Below are 20,918 nucleotides of genomic sequence, written 5' to 3'. Positions count from 1 at the left end.
AGCGGGTTGGATAATGGATGGATGGATGGTTATTAATCCAATGGTGAAATTAAAAAATAAAGGTTAAAAATAAAGGAAGATTTTTTTTGTGTCATATAGTAGCGAAGACAAAGTTTGTGTGAGGTCATTCCAGAAGTAATGCTTGTGTAATAAGCGTCTCCTCGAGGGCGTCACGATGTGTGAGGTGCCCGGATCTGACTCTCACGTCTCGCGGGAACTGGGAATCGTTGTCCCGTCCTGGCAAGAGGAGGGCCGTTCAGCAAGCAGGCAAAGTCAGCACGGGGCCTAAATGAAGGGACAAGGGGCGACCAAAGACTGCAAGTGTTGAGGAGCTGAGACCTGCAGGTCAGGAGAAGAGTTTCAAACTGGTTGGATCTTTGCATGTGAAGAGAACGAAACAGAGGAGTGAAACGAGGAACCGAGAACACCAGTCATTAACCGGCATTGGGACTCTTTAGCGCACTATACCTCTAGGGGGCACTGATACGCTTCATTGAATGTGCGGTAAGGAAGTTTATAAATTCTCTCTATTTTTTGAAACGCAATGCGCTGCTGTATTGTTTATGCGAGAAAAATGTTGTGTTATTGCATGTGTTTTGTTCTTTTTAATATAATTTACAAGAAAATATAAAAATAACAGCGTCAGCTCGCACCACTTTTACTTTCACTTTTACTTTGTTGTTTGTTCTGCTGTGTCGCAGTTCAGGTAAGAGGCCTTTTGATCATAGACGTTCACAGCGAGGTCACCGTGGGGTGAAATCGACATGTTCCTTTTCAGGTTTTGTTGTTACTATTATTATTAATTTAGCTGAAATGGAATTCGTCTTCTCGATTTTTTTAATACCCCTTCAATTTGTACTGTAACTGTCGTGAGCGAAGTTCGCGCACCTTTCAAAATGGACAACAGTTCTGCCCATTTTTCAAAGCTCGCTTTTCCACCACTGGCGCTGCAGCGCGTCCTGACGGGTTCATTAGAAATACAAATAAGATAGTGAGAGAGAATCGGAGAGCGTGGGCATCGGGAGGGAGCATCTCAACCAATTTCTTACCAGCTACCCCTGCGCAAATCTAATCCTGCCCAATAGTGTAACCTGGCGTCATTTCGGATGACAGAGTTAACCTTCAGTGTCAAATGGCTCCGAGTTGCCCAACACAAGGTGTCCAGTCGGACTTTGTGGCAGGCAGACAATTGCGTCTTTACTCCTTTGTGGCTCCTTCCCACTTTGCGTCTTTACTCCTTTGTGGCTCCTTCCCACTCCTATTTTAGTGTTTGCTCCTGCTCTGTGGAAATTTCTTCGAACTCACAATCTGCCTCCTCTTTCATCCAACGAAACCCACGTGCTACGCGTGACTCTTTAAAAATACACCTTGATGTCCACCTGAAGAGCCAAACCCTTAATTCCATGCGGATGTTGACATCTTCAGTGCCATATCAGGCATCGTGGGGGACTGGCAAGTGCAAATCCAGCAAGGTTTGAATGTTGATCTGGAAATGCCAACTTTTCTTTCCTGGCAGGCAATTCAAATGGGGACAGGATGGTATGTGCCACCCTGACCTGTGAGAGAGAGAGAGAGCTGCAGTTGGAGCCAATAAAGAGGAGCTCAAACACATTGAGCTGAGGAGGTGATGAAGGTCCAGCAGGCCATCGATCAGCTTCTTCATCAGTAAACAAACAAAGGTGTCCTCTGTCGGCGCCGCTGAAAGTGCAGGAAGGCAGGAGAAGATCTTGGAATCCCCCTGGGAAAATCTGAAAATATTGTACATCAATGTTCTGAGAGTTGAGAGACTTTCATTTTTCATGTGTACCCTTATTAATACCCAAAATAATCTTGAGCGCGATTCTGTAACCCCAATCCGTATTTACGAGTTTTATGGGACGCTCTTACTAAATGTATTCTTTTCTTTGTCTAAAGGTGGGACACACAGGAAGATGAAAGCAGTCAAAGAGGACGGGAGAGGACAGTTTGGGGTCAACATGGAGCCCCTAATCCTGCTGCTTCAGCTCTTCTGTGTTGCTGCTGGTGAGTCGGCGTCCGTTTCTGTTACGTCGTCGTAATAATACATTTGATGTAAAGCTCCGTTGAGAAGGTCGAAATGCCGGAGGAATGGATGGCTTTCAGTGCCCTCAAGATGTTCTCGCTTTGCCAAGGCTCATTTCCAAGTGCATCTCTTGATCATTTGGGTGCCAAGTGTACGTGAATTTCCTTTTAAATAGTGACACGGAAGTGACGCATTCTGTTATTCTGTGACTTTACCCCGTGACATTTGTAGCTGAGGAAAATCTTTAATCTCGTGTGTTTGTTCGGAGGAAGCGAAGCATCACGCACATCTGAATCTGTTCCTCGGAGAGTCGCAGTCAGGGTGGCTGATGGAGCGGTCCTTACGGATGACACTGCAGTTGTGGCCCGCTGGGCTGGCTACTCCGAGCAGTTGTTCAAATCTGATCCTCTGGCTAGGACGTTGGATATCTCAGGGTCCACGAGGCTGATCCTCCAATTGGCTGTGAACCCCCAGTCTCACTGAGATGGCACAGGTGGTGAACCAGCTGAGGGTTAGGGTAGGTGGCAGGAATCTGTGGTATCCGGGGTGAATTTCTCCAGGCTGGTGGTAAGGCAGTCCTCCTGGCAAGCTTCCATTTGGGAGACTGGCATCATCTCAACTGACTGGAAAACGGGACTTGTCGTCCCTATCTGGAAAGGGAAGGGTGATGGCCTGGATTGCAGCAACTACTGGGGGATAACACTGCTCTCGGTGGCGGGTAACGTCTTTGCTAGGGTCGTCCTCAATAGGATCTGTGATCACTTGCTCACCTACCAGCGACAGGAACGGTCTGGTTTTACACATTAGAAGTCTACCATCGACCGCATCCTGGCACTGAGTGTTCTCTTGGAGCGCAAACATAAATATCGGCAGAGTTTCTTTGCAGCCTTTGTCGATTTTTGTAAAGCGTTTGACTCGGTTGATCGAGCTGCCCTGTGGGACATCCTGAGGATTCGCGTGATCCCCTCGAGGTTGCTGGATATCATGGCCGGTCTCTATACTGGTACTGCGAGTGCTGTGCAGGGTGGAGGTGTGACCTCTGCGTTTTTCCCAGTTGATTCTGGGGTTCGTCAGGCGTGTGTTCTGCTCCTACTCTGTTCAATGCTTGTATGGACTGGGTGTTGGGCAAGATCGTGGGGTCCAGTGGCAGTGGGGCATCTGTTGGTGAAGAAAGGTTCACGGATCTTGATGATGCTGTGATCTTCGCAGAGTCAATGGAGGCTCTGATCGTGGCGCTTAAGAGACTGAGCAAGGAGTCTGAGTGTCTGGACTTGCGAGTGTCGTGATAAAAACCAACATCCAGGTCTTTAATGACCTCTTGGGCATGGCCATCAGCAGTGTGTCTGTCTGCGGAGAGAGTGTCGACCTCGTCATTGAGAGGTTTACTTACCTCGGTACTGACATTCATGTCTCCTGTGACTCTTCCTATGAAGTCCGTAGACGGATTGGGAGAGCTTGGGGGGTCATGAGGTCGCTGGAGTGGGGTGTGTGGCGCTCCCGATACCTGCAGAAGGACGAAGGTCCAAGTCTGTAGAGTCCTGGTGCTTCCTGTCTTGCTGTATGTTTGTGAGACATGGACGCTATCCAGTGACCTGAGACGAAGACTGGACTCCTTCATGTGTGTCTCTAAGGAGAATCCTTGGGTACCACTGGTTTGACTTTGTGTTGCTCATGGAGTCCCGAATGAGGCACATTACCTGCATTGTGAAGGAGCATCATTTACCGCACTACAGCCATGTGGCGCATTTCCCAGAGGGTGATCGGCTCGGAAGATCCTCATTATTGGGGACCCGAGTGGCTGGACCAGGCCAAGGGGTCGCCCACGTAACACCTGGCTGTGGCAGATAGAGGGTCATTTCTGGAGTGTGGAACTGGACTGCATGTCTGCCTGGTGGGTTGCCAACCGGGATCCCGAGTCGTTTCGTCGTGTAGCGGGTGCGTTAACGTGCTGTACCAGTGCAGGGTCCCCAACTTGACTTGACTTGTTTGATCAGAAAGGCTTGAATGGAAGCGTCCAGCACACAAACAAAATGAAAAGCTCTGACGTGACTCGTGTCACATCCTCCGCATGTCCGTCCAGTTGTGAAACTGTTAAACTGGCACATCCAGAGAACTCGAGTAGCCGGCTCCGGTGAGGTCGTGCTTTTAAATTGGGGTCCGGTCCGGCCCATCTGGAGTTTTGTTTTTTCTGTCTTCCCAGTCCCATCCCAGATCTTCTGTGCACCTTTGTGCACTTATTAAAATAATTTGAATGCTGCCCATCGTTTATATCAAAATCTACAAAGGTCATAAGGAATATAAAGGTGCGCATTTGTTTGGCTGTGGATTACAAGCAAGGGAAGTGTATATTTTAAAAGAGGCTCCTATTATTAGTTTTGAATCTGCGGTTTTTAAAATGATGTTATGTGTCGGGGTGGGGGGCATAAGTGTCATAATTCATAATTTGGGGGTGAGGGTATAAATTTCATAATTTTATAACGTGGGGTTGGAGTAAATTTTTAATCATTCACATTTCATAAGTTAGGGCAGCACGGTGGTGCAGTGGGTAGCGCTGCTGCCTTGCAGTAAGGAGACCCGAGTTTGCTTCCGGGGTCCTCCCTGTGTGAAGTTTGCATGTTCTCCCCATGTCTGCGTGGGTTTCCTCCCACAGTCCAAAGACATGCAGGTTAGGTGCACTGTCCATCCATCCACCCATCCATCCATCCTCTTCTGCTTATCCGAGGTCGGGTCGCGGGGGCAGCAGCTTGAGCAGAGATGCCCAGACTTCCCTCTCCCCGGCCACTTCTTCCAGCTCTTCCGGGAGAATCCCAAGGCGTTCCCAGGCCAGCCGGGAGACATAACCCCTCCAGCGTGTCCTTGGTCTTCCCTGGAGCCTCCTCCCGGTTGGACGTGCTCAGAACACCACCTCACCAGGGAGGCATCCAGGAGGCATCCTGATCAGATGCCCGAGCCACCTCATCTGACTCCTCTCGATGCGGAGGAGCAGCGGCTCTACTCTGAGCTCCTCCCGGATGACTGAGCTTCCCACCCGATCTTTAAGGGAAAGCCCAGACACCCTGCGGAGGAAACTCATTTCAGCCGCTTGTATTTGCGATCTCGTTCTTTCGGTCACTACCCATAGCTCATGACCATAGGTGAGGGTAGGAACGTAGATCGACTGGTAAATTGAGAGCTTTGCCTTACGGCTCAGCTCCTTTTTCACCATGACAGACCGATGCAGAGCCCGCATCACTGCAGATACCGCACCGATCCGCCTGTCGATCTCACGCTCCATTCTTCCCTCACTCGTGAACAAGACCCCGAGATACTTGAACTCCTCCACTTGGGGCAGGATCTCTCCCCCAACCCTGAGAGGGCACTCCACCCTTTTCCGGCTGAGGACCATGGTCTCGATTTGGAGGTGCTGATTCTCATCCCAGCCGCTTCACACTCAGCTGCGAACCGATCCAGAGAGAGCTGAAGATCACGGCCTGATGAAGCAAACAGGACAACATCATCTGCAAAAAGCAGTGGCCCAATCCTGAGTCCACCAAACCGGACCCCTTCAACACCCTGGCTGTGCCTAGAAATTCTGTCCATAAAAGTTATGAACAGAATCGGTGACAAAGGGCAGCCCTGGCGGAGTCCAACTCTCACTGGAAACGGGCTCGACTTACTGCTGGCAATGCGTACCAAGCTCTGACACCGGTTGTACAGGGACCGAACAGCTCTTATCAGGGGGTCCGGTACCCCATACTCCCGGAGCACCCCCCACAGGACTCCCTAAGGGACACGGTCGAACGCCTTTTCCAAGTCCACAAAACACATGTAGACCAGTCGGGCAAACTCCCATGCACCCTCCAGGACTCTGCTAAGGGTGTAGAGCTGGTCCACTGTTCCATGACCAGGACGAAAACCACACTGTTCCTCCTGAATCCGAGGTTCGACTATCCGACGGAGGCTGAGGCTGAGGCCGAGTCGAGGTCAGCAGCGCACCATCCCCACTATATACGGTGTTGACACTGCACTGCTTCCCCCTCCTGAGACGCCAGACGGTGGACCAGAATCTCCTCGAAGCCGTCCGAAAGTCGTTCTCCATGGCCTCTCCAAACTCCTCCCATGCCCGAGTTTTGCCTCAGCAACCACGCCGCATTCGCTTGGCCTGCGGTACCTATCAGCTGCCTCCAGAGACCCACAGGACAAAAGGTCCTATAGGACTCCTTCTTCAGCTTGACGGCATCCCTCACGCCGTGTCCACCAACGGGTTTGGGGATTGCACCGCGACAGGCACCGACCACCTTACGGCCACAGCTCTGGTCAGCCGCCTCAACAATAGAGGCACGGAACATGGCCCATTCGGACTCAATGTCCCCACCTCCCTCGGGACGTGGTTGAAGTTCTGCCGGAGGTGGGAGTTGAAGCTACTTCTGACAGGGGACTCTGCCAGCCGTTCCCAGCAGACCCTCACAACACGTTTGGGCCTACCAGGTCTGACCGGCATCTTGAAGCCAACTCACCACCAGGTGGTGATCAGTTGACAGCTCCGCCCCTCTCTTCACCCGAGTGTCCAAGACATATGGCCGCAAGTCCGACGACACAACCACAAAGTCGATCATCGACCTGAGGCCTAGGGTGTCCTGGTGCCAAGTGCACATATGAACACCCTTATGCTTGAACATGGTGTTTGTTATGGACAATCCGTGACGAGCACAGAAGTCCAATAACAAAACACCGCCGGGTTCAGATCGGGGCCATTCCTCCCAATCACGCCCTTCCAGGTCTCACTGTCATTGCCCACGTGAGCATTGAAGTCTCCCAGCAAAACGAGGGAATCCCCAGAAGGTATGCCCTCTAGCACCCCCTCCAGAGACTCCAAAAAGGGTGGATACTCCAAACTGCTGATCATCGCATACGCACAAACAACAGTCAGGACCCGAAGGCGGAGGGAGGCCACCCTCTCGTCCACCGGGGTAAACCCCAATGCACAGGCTCCGAGTCGGGGGGCAATAAGTATGCCCACACCTGCTCAGCCTCTCACCGGGGCAACTCCAGAGTGGTAGAGAGTCCAGCCCCTCTCAAGGAGATTGGTTCCAGAGTCCAAGCTGTGCGTCCGAGGTGAGTCCGACTATATCTAGCTGGAACCTCTCGACCTCGCGCACTAGCTCAGGCTCCTTCCCCTTCAGAGAGGTGACATTCCACGTCCCAAGAGCCAGTTTCTGTAGCCAAGGATCAGACCGCCAAGGTCCCCGCCTCCGGCCACCACCCAACTCACACTGCACCCAACCTCCTTGGCCCCTCCCATAGGTGGTGAGCCCATGGGGAGGAGGACCCATGTTACCTCTTCGGGCTGTGCCCGGCCAAGCCCCATGGGTGCAGGCCCGGCCACCAGGCGCTCGCCTTCAAGCCCCACCTCCAGGCCTGACTCCAGAGGGGGGCCCCGGTGACCCGCGTCCGGGCAAGGGAAAACGTCGTCCACAGTTTTTATTCTTCATTGGAGGTTTGTTGAACCGCTCTTTGTCTCATCCCTCACCTAGGACCAGTTTGCCTTGGGTGGCCCTACCAGGGGCATAAAGCCCCGGACAACAGAGCTCCTAGGATCATTGGGACACGCAAACCCCTCCACCACGATAAGGTGACGGTTCAAGGAGGGTTAGGTGCACTGCCGATCCTAAATTGTTCCTAGTGGGTGTGTGTGCCCTACTGTGGGATGGCGCCCTGCCCGGGGTTTGCTCCTGCCTAGTGCCCTGCGCTGGCTGGGATTGGCTCCAGCAGACCCCCTAGGACCCTGTGTTCGGATATAGCAGGTGGGACAATGACTGACTGACTGATTATTTCATAATTCATAATTTGGGGCGGGGTTTAAGGCCATCAGTCATCCATGTGACAGTCTGTCTGATATTACTACTGTACTAACTACTATACCGTTACTTCACTTTCATTCTCTTTTGTGCCTTTTCTCACAGGACGTGACCCACTCCAGATTGACCCTCACAGGGTCTCAGGTTTGTTGGGGAAGGACGTGCGACTCGACTGTACGTTTGACCGCGGCAGGACTCGGGCAGATCTTCAGATTCACTGGGACAGAATTGAGAGGTCATTGTACAAAAGAGTGCACAGCTACCACAGCGGGCGAGATGACCTCCACGATCAGGACGCCGACTATCGGGGCAGAACGAGTTTATTCCCAGAGGATTTCTCCAATGGCAACGCTTCATTGCTGATCTCCAACGTGCGCGTGGCTGACGCGGGCGCATATTCCTGCTTTGTTGTTTACCCGAGTGGCCCTGAAGAGCACCGCAAGGAGCTCGTCGTTTTGGGTGAGCCGTGCCCTCATGGAGCTGCGTGTTGGTCGTGTTGAGTTTTGATCTGGCGTATCTTTTATGTATTTTCTATGATCTGCACATTAATGCCTGCAGCAGCCATCCCACCAGCACCCACCTGCAGCTAAGCACATTGAAACCCTGCCAGGACTTGGGTTGGGTTGGTGCTGAAAGTGGTGTAGGTGAGGCCAGCAGGGGGCGCTCACCCTGTGGTCTGAATGGGGATCCCAGTGGCCCAACTCTCTGTGGTCATTAAAGGTCACCACAGAGCATCCTTTGTAAAGAGTAGAGTGCCTCCCAGTGTCCAGGCTAAACTGCCCACCACAGCCTGGTCATTCTGCCCCCCAGTCATCCCCTTGCCTCTAATTGGTTAACCACCAATTAATGTGGCTCATGTGTGGTGAGAGTCCTGGCACAAAAATGGCTGCCGTCACATCATCCACTTTAGTGTTGGTTTAAGTGGCTCCCCTCTCCCTACAGACTGATGAGAAAGGCACTATATAAATGTAAAGAGTTATTAATTATTTACAAGACGCCCCAACTCCAGGGTCCTGTCTGTCTGTAGCTTATAAGGATGTAATTCAGTCGCCACCTTCCCTGTGCTGCATGGCTCCACGCATGTTAAGAAGAAAGGCGTCTCCTCCATCCTGGTGTCGCCCTGGCCCTGCCAGCCGGGTGCTTTTTGGGGTGGTTGGGGAGATTCATTCTGGTTTGGATTCCCACCTTTCCCACTGGGCTGCCACACCAGATCAAGCGATACCGAATGTTTTCCTTTCAATATTTACGTGGTGACTGGCAAGGCCGGGGTCCAAATGAGAAGCGCGAGCAATGTCCCTGAAGGATGAGGAAGAGCCGATTGCAGTCTGCTGTACGCCGAGCCAGACTCCACACTGCGACGCATGGTTTTTAGAGTCTGTGGTGTGAATCACGTTGGGATTCCTGGACGACCGCAATTGGAAAAGAAGGGAAGTGAGAAAAACTTAAATTAAAGCAGGGGAGACGGAGAGAGTATGAAGATGAGGGAGGAGGGCAGAAAAAGTGTAAGAAGAAGAGCAAATGCACAAAGCGCAGCACCGAGTGGACGATAAACTGAAATAAGCTGATGGCGTCGTCTTGGGTCGCAAGGAAAGGTGTTGTCCTCTAAATCCACGCACTTTGTATCGACACAGGAGACTGGCACGGCTCATCCGTATAGCAAACTGAAGAAAAACGAAGTGCGGGGAGTCGGGCAGCTCGATGAGGAGAAGAAGCAAACAAATCCTGGGCCTGTCAAAGATCAACTCAGGGCGCCAGTTTCTCTTTGAAGGCACAGCCTTCTGCGCCTCTCTTTGGTATTTGCACCTTATTTGCTGTTTCCATGAAGAAATCCTTGGCTGAGAAAGATTTTCTGCTGGCCCCTTTAACGTATGCCAGGGGTTTTTGGTCCTCCGTTCTCTTAGGTAGATGAAAGGCACAATATAATTATAATAAAGATAGATAGATAGATACTTTATTAATCCCAAGGGGTAATTCCCATACTCCAGCAGCAACATACTGATAAAGAACAATATTAAATATCAGAGTGATGACAATGCAGGTATAACAGACAATTACTTTCTATAATGTTAACGTTTACCCCCCCAAGTCACATAGTGTGGGGTCTCCTCAGTCTGTCAGTGGAGCAGGACGGTGACAGCAGTCTGTGGCTGAAGCTGCTCCTCTGTCTGCTCAGTGCCCGTCGCTTTGCCACGGATGTCAGACTGTCCAGCTCTGTGCCTACATTACAGCCTGCCTTCCTCACCATTTTGTCCAGGCGTGAGGCGTCCCTCTTCTTTATGTTGCCTCCCCAGCACACCACCGCGTAGAAGAGGGCGCTCACCACAACCGTCTGATAGAACATCTGCAGCATCTTATTCCAGATGTTGAAGGACGCCAGCCTTCTAATGAAGTATAGTCGGCTCTGTCCTCTCTTACACAGATCATCAGTATTGGCAGTCCAGTCCAATTTATCATCCAGCTGCACTCCCAGATATTTATAGGTCTGCACCCTCTGCACAGTCACCTCTGATGATCACGGGGTCCATGAGGGGCCTGGGCCTCCAAAAATCCACCACCAGCTCCTTGGTCTTGCTGATGTTCAGGTGTAGGTGGTTTGAGTCGCACCATTTAACAGAGTCCTTGATTAGGTTCCTATACTCCTCCTCCTCCTGCCCACTCCTGATGCAGCCCACCATAGCAGTGTCGTCAGTGAACTTTTACACGTGGCAGGACTCCGAGTTGTATTGGAAGTCCGATGTATGTATGAAAGTCCAGTCCCCTGCGGCGCTCCTGTGCTGCTGACCACAATGTCAGACCTGCAGTTCCCGAGACGCACATACTGAGGTCTGTCTGTCAGATAGTCCACGATGCATGGCACCGAGTATGAATCTACTGCCATAGGTGACGTGCTGATATATGAAGATGGTATTAATTGCCATAAGACCCAAAGAAAATAAAGGCTAGGATTTTTAAAAAAGTCAACTATTACAACACTTTTGGATCACCAGGAGTGAAGACACTCAGGTGTGTCTTCCCAGAAACAGGTGAGTTAATGTGAGCCCAAGACTCCTTGAAATTCCCACGTTGTCACCCTGAATGGCCTTCCTGTCTTCCATTATTTTAAACTTTGATTGTCCTAAAGCAGTTTAATCAGCCTTTGTTGTAATGCTGAGCAGAGCCTAAGACCTCCCCGGGTGGTCCTCCACCACTAAGGTGACCAACCCTTCACTCAGTTCTCCTCCAAGTCAAATCATCTTCTGTCTCCGCAGCTCCTTACACGGACCCTGAGCTGACCTACGACGAGCTTCTGGACTCTCTGACCTGCAATTCTTCAGGTGGGTTTCCACTGGCCTCGCTGTCCTGGACCCATACAAGCGGACAAGACTACACCTCAGCCTCCAGCACTCAGGCCCATCTGAGTCCTATGGGGGTGTATGACATTCATAGCACCCTACGAGGAGATTTCAAAAAGGAGGACATGTGCTGCTCCATCTTCAACCGAGACCTCGACGAGACCAAGACGCACTGCTTTGGGCGAGAGACCCCAGGTAGGTACCACCAAACCACCGTGCAGTCAGCGCCACCTTAACAGAGAAACGAGGTTCAGATACCCCGGGAATGGTCAGGGGGACCTTCCCAAACCTGAGGTCAACGCAGGGAATTGTGGGAAATGGTGAGGGCAGAGGCAGAAACCCAAGATACTGCTATAGAAACGGGAAACAAATTGGGATTGGGATGAAATGAGATTACATAATCAGGACTGGTTTGGGACAAAATGAAACCAAATTCGAGCCCCTTGTGTCTCAAGACTTTAGAATCCACTTATTGATTATCGGTAGGCGCTCTGAGATTGGCAGGGGGGCTTCGGGTGGGCTCAGCTCGGCTTTCTGCTCAGGCATTGGCTTGCCCCGCTTTTGGGCTCCTGTCGTTTGGCTCCCCTTTGGCTGTTTGGTTTCCTTTTTTCTTTCTTTTACCCCAATTGTGTGAGTTGTGAGGCTTTTGACTTGTTTTTTTTTTTTTATTTTTAATTTTTTTTTTTTACATTTTTGAATTTACAACTTGGATTTGATGATTTTGGGCTGTAAAATTTAAAAAAAAGCCTTACAGCTAGACCTTAAAGTTAAAGCAGATGAACCTGGAATTGAAAATGTAAAAGAATAAAATAAAAATCGCACAAGCGAAACGGTTTATTGTTCTCTTGTGAAACTCCGCCTTCTCACATTTAGCGCCCGCCCCTTTTCTATCGCTTGTCCAATGCAATCTTCTGTTTGACAGGCGGACTGTGAGGGGTCTAGCTGGTCTCTTCCTAGTCGAGGAGCAGTCTCTGGGGGTCTCAAGTCATTAGATGTACAGGCAGTGCCACTTCCCAGAGCCTTGGTGACAGAGGACACAACGGTCGGTGAGCACAGCCCTCCGTGTGGCGCTGTGGCTCTTCCTCGTGTGTCACTCCCTCCCTCCGTTATGGCCAGTTGAGACTGATAACCAGAGGTGGACTCCTCACTGGCCGTTCCAGCTGCCAGTGCTGTGGTTCTTGATGCTGGTCACTGGAAGAAGGTGGCAGTGGCGGCGGCTGAAAGAGGAAAATTCAATTTGTTCAGGACGTCAGTTTTGCCCACATCGCCTTGTAGCACCGGAGCTCTGGGCGCCTCGAGTCCAGTTGTGATGCCCACTCCACGCTTGCCCTCCTTCATGGGCTTCGCTTTGTAGTTTAATTCTGTCAGCTTCATTCCTTTTATCCGCTTTAACTTTCTCTTCACCAGATGTTGATTCTCATTCAGGAGACTTTTTAGCCCCCCTGGGCTTGTTGCTTGCGAATGACGGATTTATAATTTTGCCAACAAAAAAACTGGATAAGTTCTGCAAACTGGTACTTGGGTTTTATCAAAAGGACTGATGTGTTTTGGCCGTTTTTGTTCAGCGAGTTAGCAGTTGTTGCTGCGTTAGGCTCGGGATGAAGCGGGTTTGGAAAATGAAGGACTTTCTTCCTACAATATTTCTTCCCTGTTCCAGAATATTCTTATAAATGAACTGTTTGATGGCAGCAGCGGAAGGTGGTCTGCTTGCGAGTCTTCATAAGATGATGAGATGATGGAAAGAAGAACTCGGTGCTGAATACGCCCTTGCCTGGTTGCGTCAGGAAAGGGAGATCTCGGAAGAAGTCCTCACGGTTTGCTGTGCTCGGCGCTCCGCCCATTCAGTCACTCAGAACACGGGGCCAGCGTCGAAAGACCCTAATTGTGGACAACGCCGGGGGGCTCGGGCATCTGTTTTGGGACTGTCCAAAGTGAAAGCACTTTTGGGGGAAGCTTGTTTAATTAATCTTAGTGTAGAAAGTACGACCATCGCCAACCCTCTTAGAGCAGTCCTAGGAGTCGGGGCAGGCGACAGTCTTGGGCCACTTGGGGATAAACTGACCACTCCTTTCTTCATTATATGGTGACACGCATCCCAGAACTCAATGGGAAAAATAATAATCCCTTACATTCATCATCCACCCCGCTATATCCTAACTACAGGGTCACAGGGGTCTGCTGGAGCCAATCCCAGCCAACACAGGGCGCAAGGCGGACAGGGTGCCAGCCCACCGCAGGGCGCACACACACACACACACACACTAGGGACAATTTAGGATCGCCAATGCCCTTGACCCTTGGGAGGAAACCTGCAGACACGGGGAAAACATGCAAACTCCACGCAGGGAGGACCCGGGAAGTGAACCCAGACGGGACTCCTATGTGAGGCAGCAACGCTACCCACTGCGCCACTGTCCCTCACATTTCTATAGTTAATATATTTTATCACAAAGCTTCTTTAGAATGGAGTTCTTCTAAATTAGTGTGCTAAACTCCTGCCTGTGTTTCTGTAAAACTCTCTGTGCTGCCCGTCTACATGGACTCAAGTCTAAGTAACCGACGCGGACCTCCGTGTTAACATTTGCAGTTCACCACCTCTTGGGACATACCTTGTAATACATATTGTAATAAAATGCACTGCGTTTGTCAATCCAACTGATGACACAACTTAAACCATTGAAATAATAAAATTAATTACTAAGGTTTGTGATGCGCCATCTGTTGGAATGCCGTAGACATAGCAACTGGACATACACACAGACACTTATCCTTTAAATACTTTTTTTTTTTTTTTTTTTTTACTGCAAGTGGTCAAGTTTAGCGAGGCTCCTGTGATATTTGAGTATTCCCTGATTTCCTTAAATCTTGTAGTCTTATTTCACTGAAACTCCTGTTTCATTGTATGGAGCCTTGTATCTGTTCAAACAAATTACTCCCCCCAAATCTGGACTCTTATTTCAGTCGTACAGAACCCTGTTCCCTATTAATTTGTTTGAACAGATTATTATTATTATTATTTATCCCTTGCACTCCACTTTTTATTACGGATTTCCTGGCATACGCTTCAGTAAAATGTGAGGTGTGCGTTTAAAATCGTTGAACCAGCAGAGGAAGTCGTTGGAAGACAGTTCTTTTGAGGAGTCCTGAGCCGAGCTGTCAACACAGGAGAATTTTTATTATGGGAATGGATTTATGGAATTTTCTCCAAGAACGTGTTATTCCTGAGTCCGTTAGTAGAAGTAAAGGGAAGTTGAAAATGCCAGTCGATAAGAGCGGTGAACCGCGGGTTAAAAACTCTTCAGGTTCGCTAAGCTGCACGCCAGGAAAAACGGAAAGCTACGGAAATCCGATAAGAGCCGTTGGGGGATCAAAAAAATTTACAGATTTTTTTTTGCCGGATTCCTTCGGGGCTCCGTGCGATTGTTCCCAATCTATGCATTAAATAAGAAATGACAAGTATTGAAGGCGGTGGGCTGCCTCTGGTGGTCCCAGTGAAGCTGACTTTGCTGTGGTTGCAGGTGCAGGTGCAGCATCACCAACATATTTCGCGCTGCTCGGGGTCTTCTGTGTACTGATGGCTGTCACGCTGTGTGCGACTCTCGCCGTCTATTACAGAGACCACCTGCCCCACTCGGGTGAGTATAAACACTTTGTGATGTAGTTGGTGGTCCGGCGCCCTATTGAAATGCTGCTGCAGTGTAACTTGGTTTCTCTTTTTATAGTTTGTGTCCACTCGTGGAGGCTTCGCCGTAGAATCACCAAGTTTTCATCGCCCGTGACGATCAAACTGCTCGGCCTGGAATTCAATGGGATTCCCTCCCTGATGAACTCCTGCGTGTGGGCATTTAAGAACAAGGGCGACTTTCAGAATGTGGCCAAGGCGGACATGGAGGGCGCCGTAAACGGAAAGCCCCTCGAGATCAAACTGACGGAGTTCATAACCCTGAAGAAGGAAAAGTTTTTAAAATTGACAGACAACAATGGCTTCGAGGACATGCAGGAGTGCTTGAACAGATGGAATGAAGAAGCCAAGACGGAGAAGAGCGTTTTTGTGTTCGTGTACAGGTAGGCCGCTCAAAGGTGCTGCATGCAGGCAGGTGTGGGCCGAAGAGATCATTTAAAGTGCTTATGGGGTACAGAGACCCCTTCTACTCTACTCTAGAATCGGAGTCTGCCGTGGAGGGGCTCATCCTACTGGGCTCTGCTGTATTAAGCAGCACCGGGTGACTGAGGGGCTGACATCACACCTCCCATCACATTGAACTCAATGGCCGCTCCCAGAATGTTCCGAGAATTTGACGAGTGTCATCTTTTCCACTGCTGTGTAGCTTATGAAGGGGCTAAACACTCCCACCCGTCTGGGACCGCGTTACGCACCCCCAGAGCTGAATTTCTCCTTGCCCAATGCCAGCTTTCCATGGCCTCCTTTGATTCTTCAACAAACTCCAAAATAGGCAACTTCCTTCTGCTGTCTTTCAGCCTGAAGGAGCTTCCTTAGACCACCAGACTTCGAAGGCTGACCTGTGACCTCAACATGAAGTACCCTGCTGGAGGCCTCAAAAAACACCCCTAAACAGGCCTGGCCAGCAAAGAGCAGACTTCACCAAAACTCCACTAGCGGGCCTGAAACCCATCTAGGACAGGAAAATGGAGAACAAAAAAAAATAAAATTGTAATATATGTTATATATAAACAGAAATAGCCCAAAATATATCCAAAATGGATGCCAAGGGAGAGCATAACTGTAAAGCCCTGGCTTGTAAAGGGTAAGGTAAGAAACTTTATTTAAAAAAATTCATTAGAGGAAAAAAAAATCATTACTAAGGTTTGTGATGCGCCATCTGTTGGAATGACAAATACTGTAACACATAGGTCTCTTGTGTTATGCCATTCCAGATAGATACTTTATTAATCCCAAGAGGAAATTCCCATTCTCCAGCAGCAGCATACTGATAAGAACAATATGAATTTAAAGAGTGATAACAATGAAGGGTTAACAGACAATAACTTTGAATAATGTTAACATATGAGCTTTGTAGAAGCAGTGATGATATTTATGATGGTGGAGTGACAGACATAGCAACCAGATGCACACACAGACACGTATCCTACATATTAAGGCAGATTTTTCTTTTTACTATTTATTATTAATTACTGTTTTGGTTCAGGATCAAGTTTAGCTTCTATGATATTTGGGTATTGTCTGATTACTTTAAATCTTGTAGTCTTATTTCACTGCTACTTCAGTTTGATTGTATGGAGTCCCGTAGGTGTCAAGCCAAAAATTCTGTTTAAACAAATTACAACCCCTAACCATTTCAGCGGTACAGAATCCTGTTCTGTATTAATTTGTTACCACAGATTATTTTTTCCTCCTTGCATTCCTCTTATTACAGTTTTCCTAGCATACACTTCAGTGAACTGCTGGAGGAACGAGTTGGGAGACCACGGCAGACAAAGCAGGCCTTATGAGGAGTCCTGAGATGAGGACCAAACACACGAAAAGCTAGGAGAATGGATTTAGGGAGTGTTCCCTGAGAACGCTGGTACGTTGGCACAGTGGGTGGCGCTGCTGCCTCAAAGTAAGGAGACCCTTAAAGGGTTCGCTTCCCAGGTCCTCCCTGTGTGGACTTTGCATGTTCTCCCCGTGTCTGCCTGGGTTTCCTCCTACAGTCCAAAGACATGCAGGTTTGGTGCATTGGTGGTCCTGAATTGTCCCTGGTGAAGCGTTTCTCACCCTTTACGTATTTGCGAGCCAAGTTTTCATAACAGTTTTAATTGCACCCCCCCCTAACATTTTTCTGAAAGGGGCCCACTAATACCAATTTGTTCTTTTTAAATGAATGATATATCATATTTTTACCTACTTAACGTTTATGAACATTTATCTAACTCTACATTTATTTTTCAAGTATCAGAATGTAGTTTAAGTTAATTTGTTTTGGTTTCAGTAGATATATTTTTCATATTTTCGATTCTTGTTTTCTTTTTTTCACCTCTTCGCGCCCCCCAGTTTGAGAACCACTGCCCCAGTGTGTGCTTGGCGTTTGTGCCCGGTGTTGGGCAGGCGCTCTGCCTGGAGTTTGTTTCCTGCCTTGCGCCCTGTGTTGGCTGGGATTGGCTCCAGCAGACCCTGTGTTAGGATATAGCGGGTTGGATAATGGATGGATGAGAACGTGATATTCCAGAGTCAGTTAGTAGAAATAAAGAGACGTGGAAAGTCCTAGTCAACACAATATTCAAAAATCAAAACGGATTTGCCTAAAAAAAGGGCCATCCACAACCGGCAACTCCCGATACAAATCCAGAACTCGGCAAACAATAAAACGGGAGCAAAAACATCTTTTGAAAAAAGAAAATTGCATTCAAAGGCCACGAGAGCCCAGACCTGTTTTTTTAACTCCCTAGTAGTGAGATTCGCGACCCCCCGTCCGAGTGTTAATTTTACAATGCAGGTATGGGAATAGAAACTTGCCGACTTCACCCATCGTCACCTGTGATTGGTCAGCCTGATCACATGACATTTAGACGCCGCGCTCCAAGGAGGGTTTCCAGCGAGACATGAGTGGAGGTTAAGTGCTAGTGAATGGGGGGATGGCAGCAGGTCACAGTACAGACGGGTGTGCCAAAGCAAAGCACGGTGGCCGATGCCAGTTCTTTCCTGACACATCGCCGTTTGTGAACCATTCTTCATTTCTTTCTTATTTCAGGTGTGATCGGGTCATGTCTGTAAAACTGAAAAAAGAAATTGAGCAGCTGCTTATGGATCTGACGACTTTAAGTGGTAAGTCATGATGATTCAAAATAAAACAAAGACACGCCGACTGAAAATATCCGGTATGTCAGACCACGAGGCTTTTTAATCACATGCAGAAGAACGGCACCAGAACCGAAAATGAAGGCTTCACCAGCTTTGTGAGGAAAACCCATTCCTGAAAAGTGTGAATTTTCATATTGTGAGGCCCTGTGTATCCAGCAGGGGGCTCCCTAGGAAGATGTTCATTAGAGGCGCAGCAAAGGCTGCAGTCGCTAAAATACAGGAAAATATCTACAGTGGTGCTTGAAAGTTTGTGAACCCTTTCGAATTTTCTAGATTTCTGCATGAATATGACCTAAAACCTCATCAGATTCTCACTCGAGTCCTAAGAGTAGATAAAGAGAAACCAGTTAAATGAGACAAAAATATTAGACTTGGTCATTTATTTATTAAGGAAAATGATCAAATATGACATTTGTGAGTGGCAAAAGTACAGTATGTGAACCTTTGCTTTCATATTTGGTGTGACCCCCCTAAACGTTTCTGGTAACTTTTGCTCATTCCTGCACACTGCCATTCCTCCGTACAGAACAGCTTCAACTCTGGGATGTTGGTGGGTTTCCTCACATGAACTGCTCACTTCAGGTCCTTCCACAACATTTCGATTGGATTAAGGTCAGGACTTTGACTTGGCCATTCCAGAACATTCACTTTCTTCTTCTTGAACCATTCTTTGGTAGAACGGCTTGTGTGCTTAGGGTCGTAGTCTCGCTGCATGACCCACCTTCTCTTGAGATTCAGTTCATGGACAGATGTCCTGACATTTTCCTTTACAATTCTCCGCTATTATTCAGAATTCATAGTTCCATCAATGAAGGCAAGCCGTCCTGGCTCAGATACAGCACAACAGGCCCAAACCCTGATACTACCACCACCATGTTTCACAGATGGGATGAGGTTCTTATGCTGGAATGCAGTGTTTTCCTTTCTCCAAACATAACGCTTTTCATTTGAACCAAAAAGTTCTATTTTGATCTCATCCGTCCACAGAACATTCTTCCAATGGCCTTCTGGTTTGTCCACGTGATCTTTAGCAAAGTGCAGACGAGCAGCAATGTGTTTTTTGGAGAGCAGTGGCTTTCTCTTTGCACCCCTGCCATGCACACCATTGTTGTTCAGTGTTCTCCTGATGGTGGACTCATGAACATGAACATTAGCCAAATTGAGAGAGGCCTTCAGTTGGGGTCCTTTGTGACCTCACCGACTATTACACGTGTGCCTTGCTGATGGAGTGATCTTTGTTGGTCGACCACTCCTGGGGAGGGTAACAGTGGTCTTGAATTTCCTCCATTTGTACCCAATCTGTCTGACTGTGGATTGGTGGAGTCCAAACTCTTTTTACAGATGGTTTGGTAACCTTTTCCAGCCTGATGAGCATCAACAACTCTCTTTGTGAGGTCCTCAGAAATCTCCATTGTTCGTGCCATGATACACGTCCACGAACGTGTTGTGAAGAGCAGACTTTGACAGATCCTGTTCATGAAATAACACAGGGTGCCCACTCACACCTGACTGGCATCCCATTGACTCGAATTTCACCTTCAAACTGACTGCTCATCCGTGAGGTTCACATACTTTTGCCACTCACATATGTCATATTCGATCATTTTCCTTAATAAATGACCAAGTCTAATATTTTTGTCTCATTTGTTTAACTGGTTTCTCTTGATCTACTTTTAGGACTTGAGTGAGAATCTGGTGATGTTTTAGGTCGCATTTATTCAGAAATATAGAAACTTCTAAAGGGTTTACAAACTTTCAAGCACAACTGTATAAGATAAAATAGTAGATCAGTCCTTAGTGTTACGGCGGTAATTTATAAGGAAGAAAGAAAGAGACACCAAAGTAAGATTCTATTGTAGCTTCAGTTCAGTGTTACACTCATAACACAAGGATAAGAAGAAGAATCAAAGGAGATCGTAAACCTGAAAAAAGCATTGAAATTATGTTTGGGGGGTGCAATCGTCACTTGTCTGGTCGTCAAGAGTGTGTGGTGTGTGTGTGTGTCGTTGTCACTATGACCTGTAAACTTTATTTCATTGTAGCCGGTTGTACTCGTATAAGCAGAAACCCAACACATTTAGCTAAGCCTGCTGACACAAGAATCTGTTAGGCGGGTAGGGTGGGAGATTCAGAGACCACTGGAAGATGACACAGCCGGATGTGCGGCCAATTTAAGTATGAAATCCATGGGACAGGGAGAGTGAGAGAGACTGCCAGAGAGATACAGAGATGGGCAGAAAACGGGTGAAGGTGTTATATTGGCACACATGAATTCTATGAACATGTAAATGTGCGAGTGGTTAGGATGACTAAGATCCAGCACAACGTCAGAAGCGTCTTCACTGTGCCGTCGACATTCCCGCTGGATGGTTGTGATGTCCCTTGGCATCTCTCTGCCCTCAATACGTACTGTATGTATACAGGATTATGAATTATATTCTGGGAATGAATGTTATCTTTTAAAGCAAGTCAAATACGTATGAATTTTTCTGTACCGCGCTACTCTCTTGTAATTATTTTCCACCACGGGTACAAATAGGAAGGCTTTTGGCTCAAGTCAGTTCTCCATCAAGAAAGGGCACATCGCAGGGGAGAAAGCGCACCCCCTGCCAGATGCACCCTGGTCAACTAGATATTCTCATTGTAAATAAATTACTGTACGTCTATGAATACCCCTTACAGGTCGCAGTCACGTACTAAAATCCTTTTCCTTCAACTTGATTTGCTATCCATCTCAACAGCAACCCAGTGTAGGCCTTCCCTGGGCTCAAGACTCCCACCGTTGTTAAAATGATGGGAGAACTGACTTAATAAGCTGGTTTAATATGAACATTACTCGTTACAGCAAACCCAGTAAGCCCCCGCCCTTCGTTACTGCTATAAAGCGG

At 48.3% G+C, this 20,918-nt stretch overlaps 1 protein-coding gene across 3 annotated transcripts in view; it reads left to right on the top strand.

Annotated features, from left to right (window-relative positions):
* The first annotated feature begins 204 nt into the window (after nt 1-204).
* LOC120541159 (butyrophilin subfamily 3 member A2-like) overlaps nt 205-20,918 on the top strand; it is a 34,466-nt gene continuing 13,752 nt past the window's right edge. For 2 of the 3 annotated variants that reach the window (XM_039772528.1, XM_039772527.1), the window contains exons 1-7: nt 205-504; nt 1,915-2,022; nt 7,984-8,337; nt 11,127-11,405; nt 14,729-14,845; nt 14,933-15,275; nt 17,921-17,994. In XM_039772528.1, the coding sequence (XP_039628462.1) occupies nt 498-504; nt 1,915-2,022; nt 7,984-8,337; nt 11,127-11,405; nt 14,729-14,845; nt 14,933-15,275; nt 17,921-17,994 (1,282 nt within the window). In that variant the 5' untranslated portion in view covers nt 205-497. The remainder of the gene's footprint in view (nt 505-1,914; nt 2,023-7,983; nt 8,338-11,126; nt 11,406-14,728; nt 14,846-14,932; nt 15,276-17,920; nt 17,995-20,918) is intronic. The other variant, XM_039772529.1, reaches the window with a different exon arrangement.

The sequence above is a fragment of the Polypterus senegalus genome, chromosome 12 (assembly GCF_016835505.1).
Source record: "Polypterus senegalus isolate Bchr_013 chromosome 12, ASM1683550v1, whole genome shotgun sequence".
Lineage (NCBI taxonomy): Eukaryota > Metazoa > Chordata > Cladistia > Polypteriformes > Polypteridae > Polypterus > Polypterus senegalus.
The sequence above is the reverse complement of the archived record's forward strand: the minus strand, read 5'-3'. Positions and strand labels throughout refer to the sequence as shown.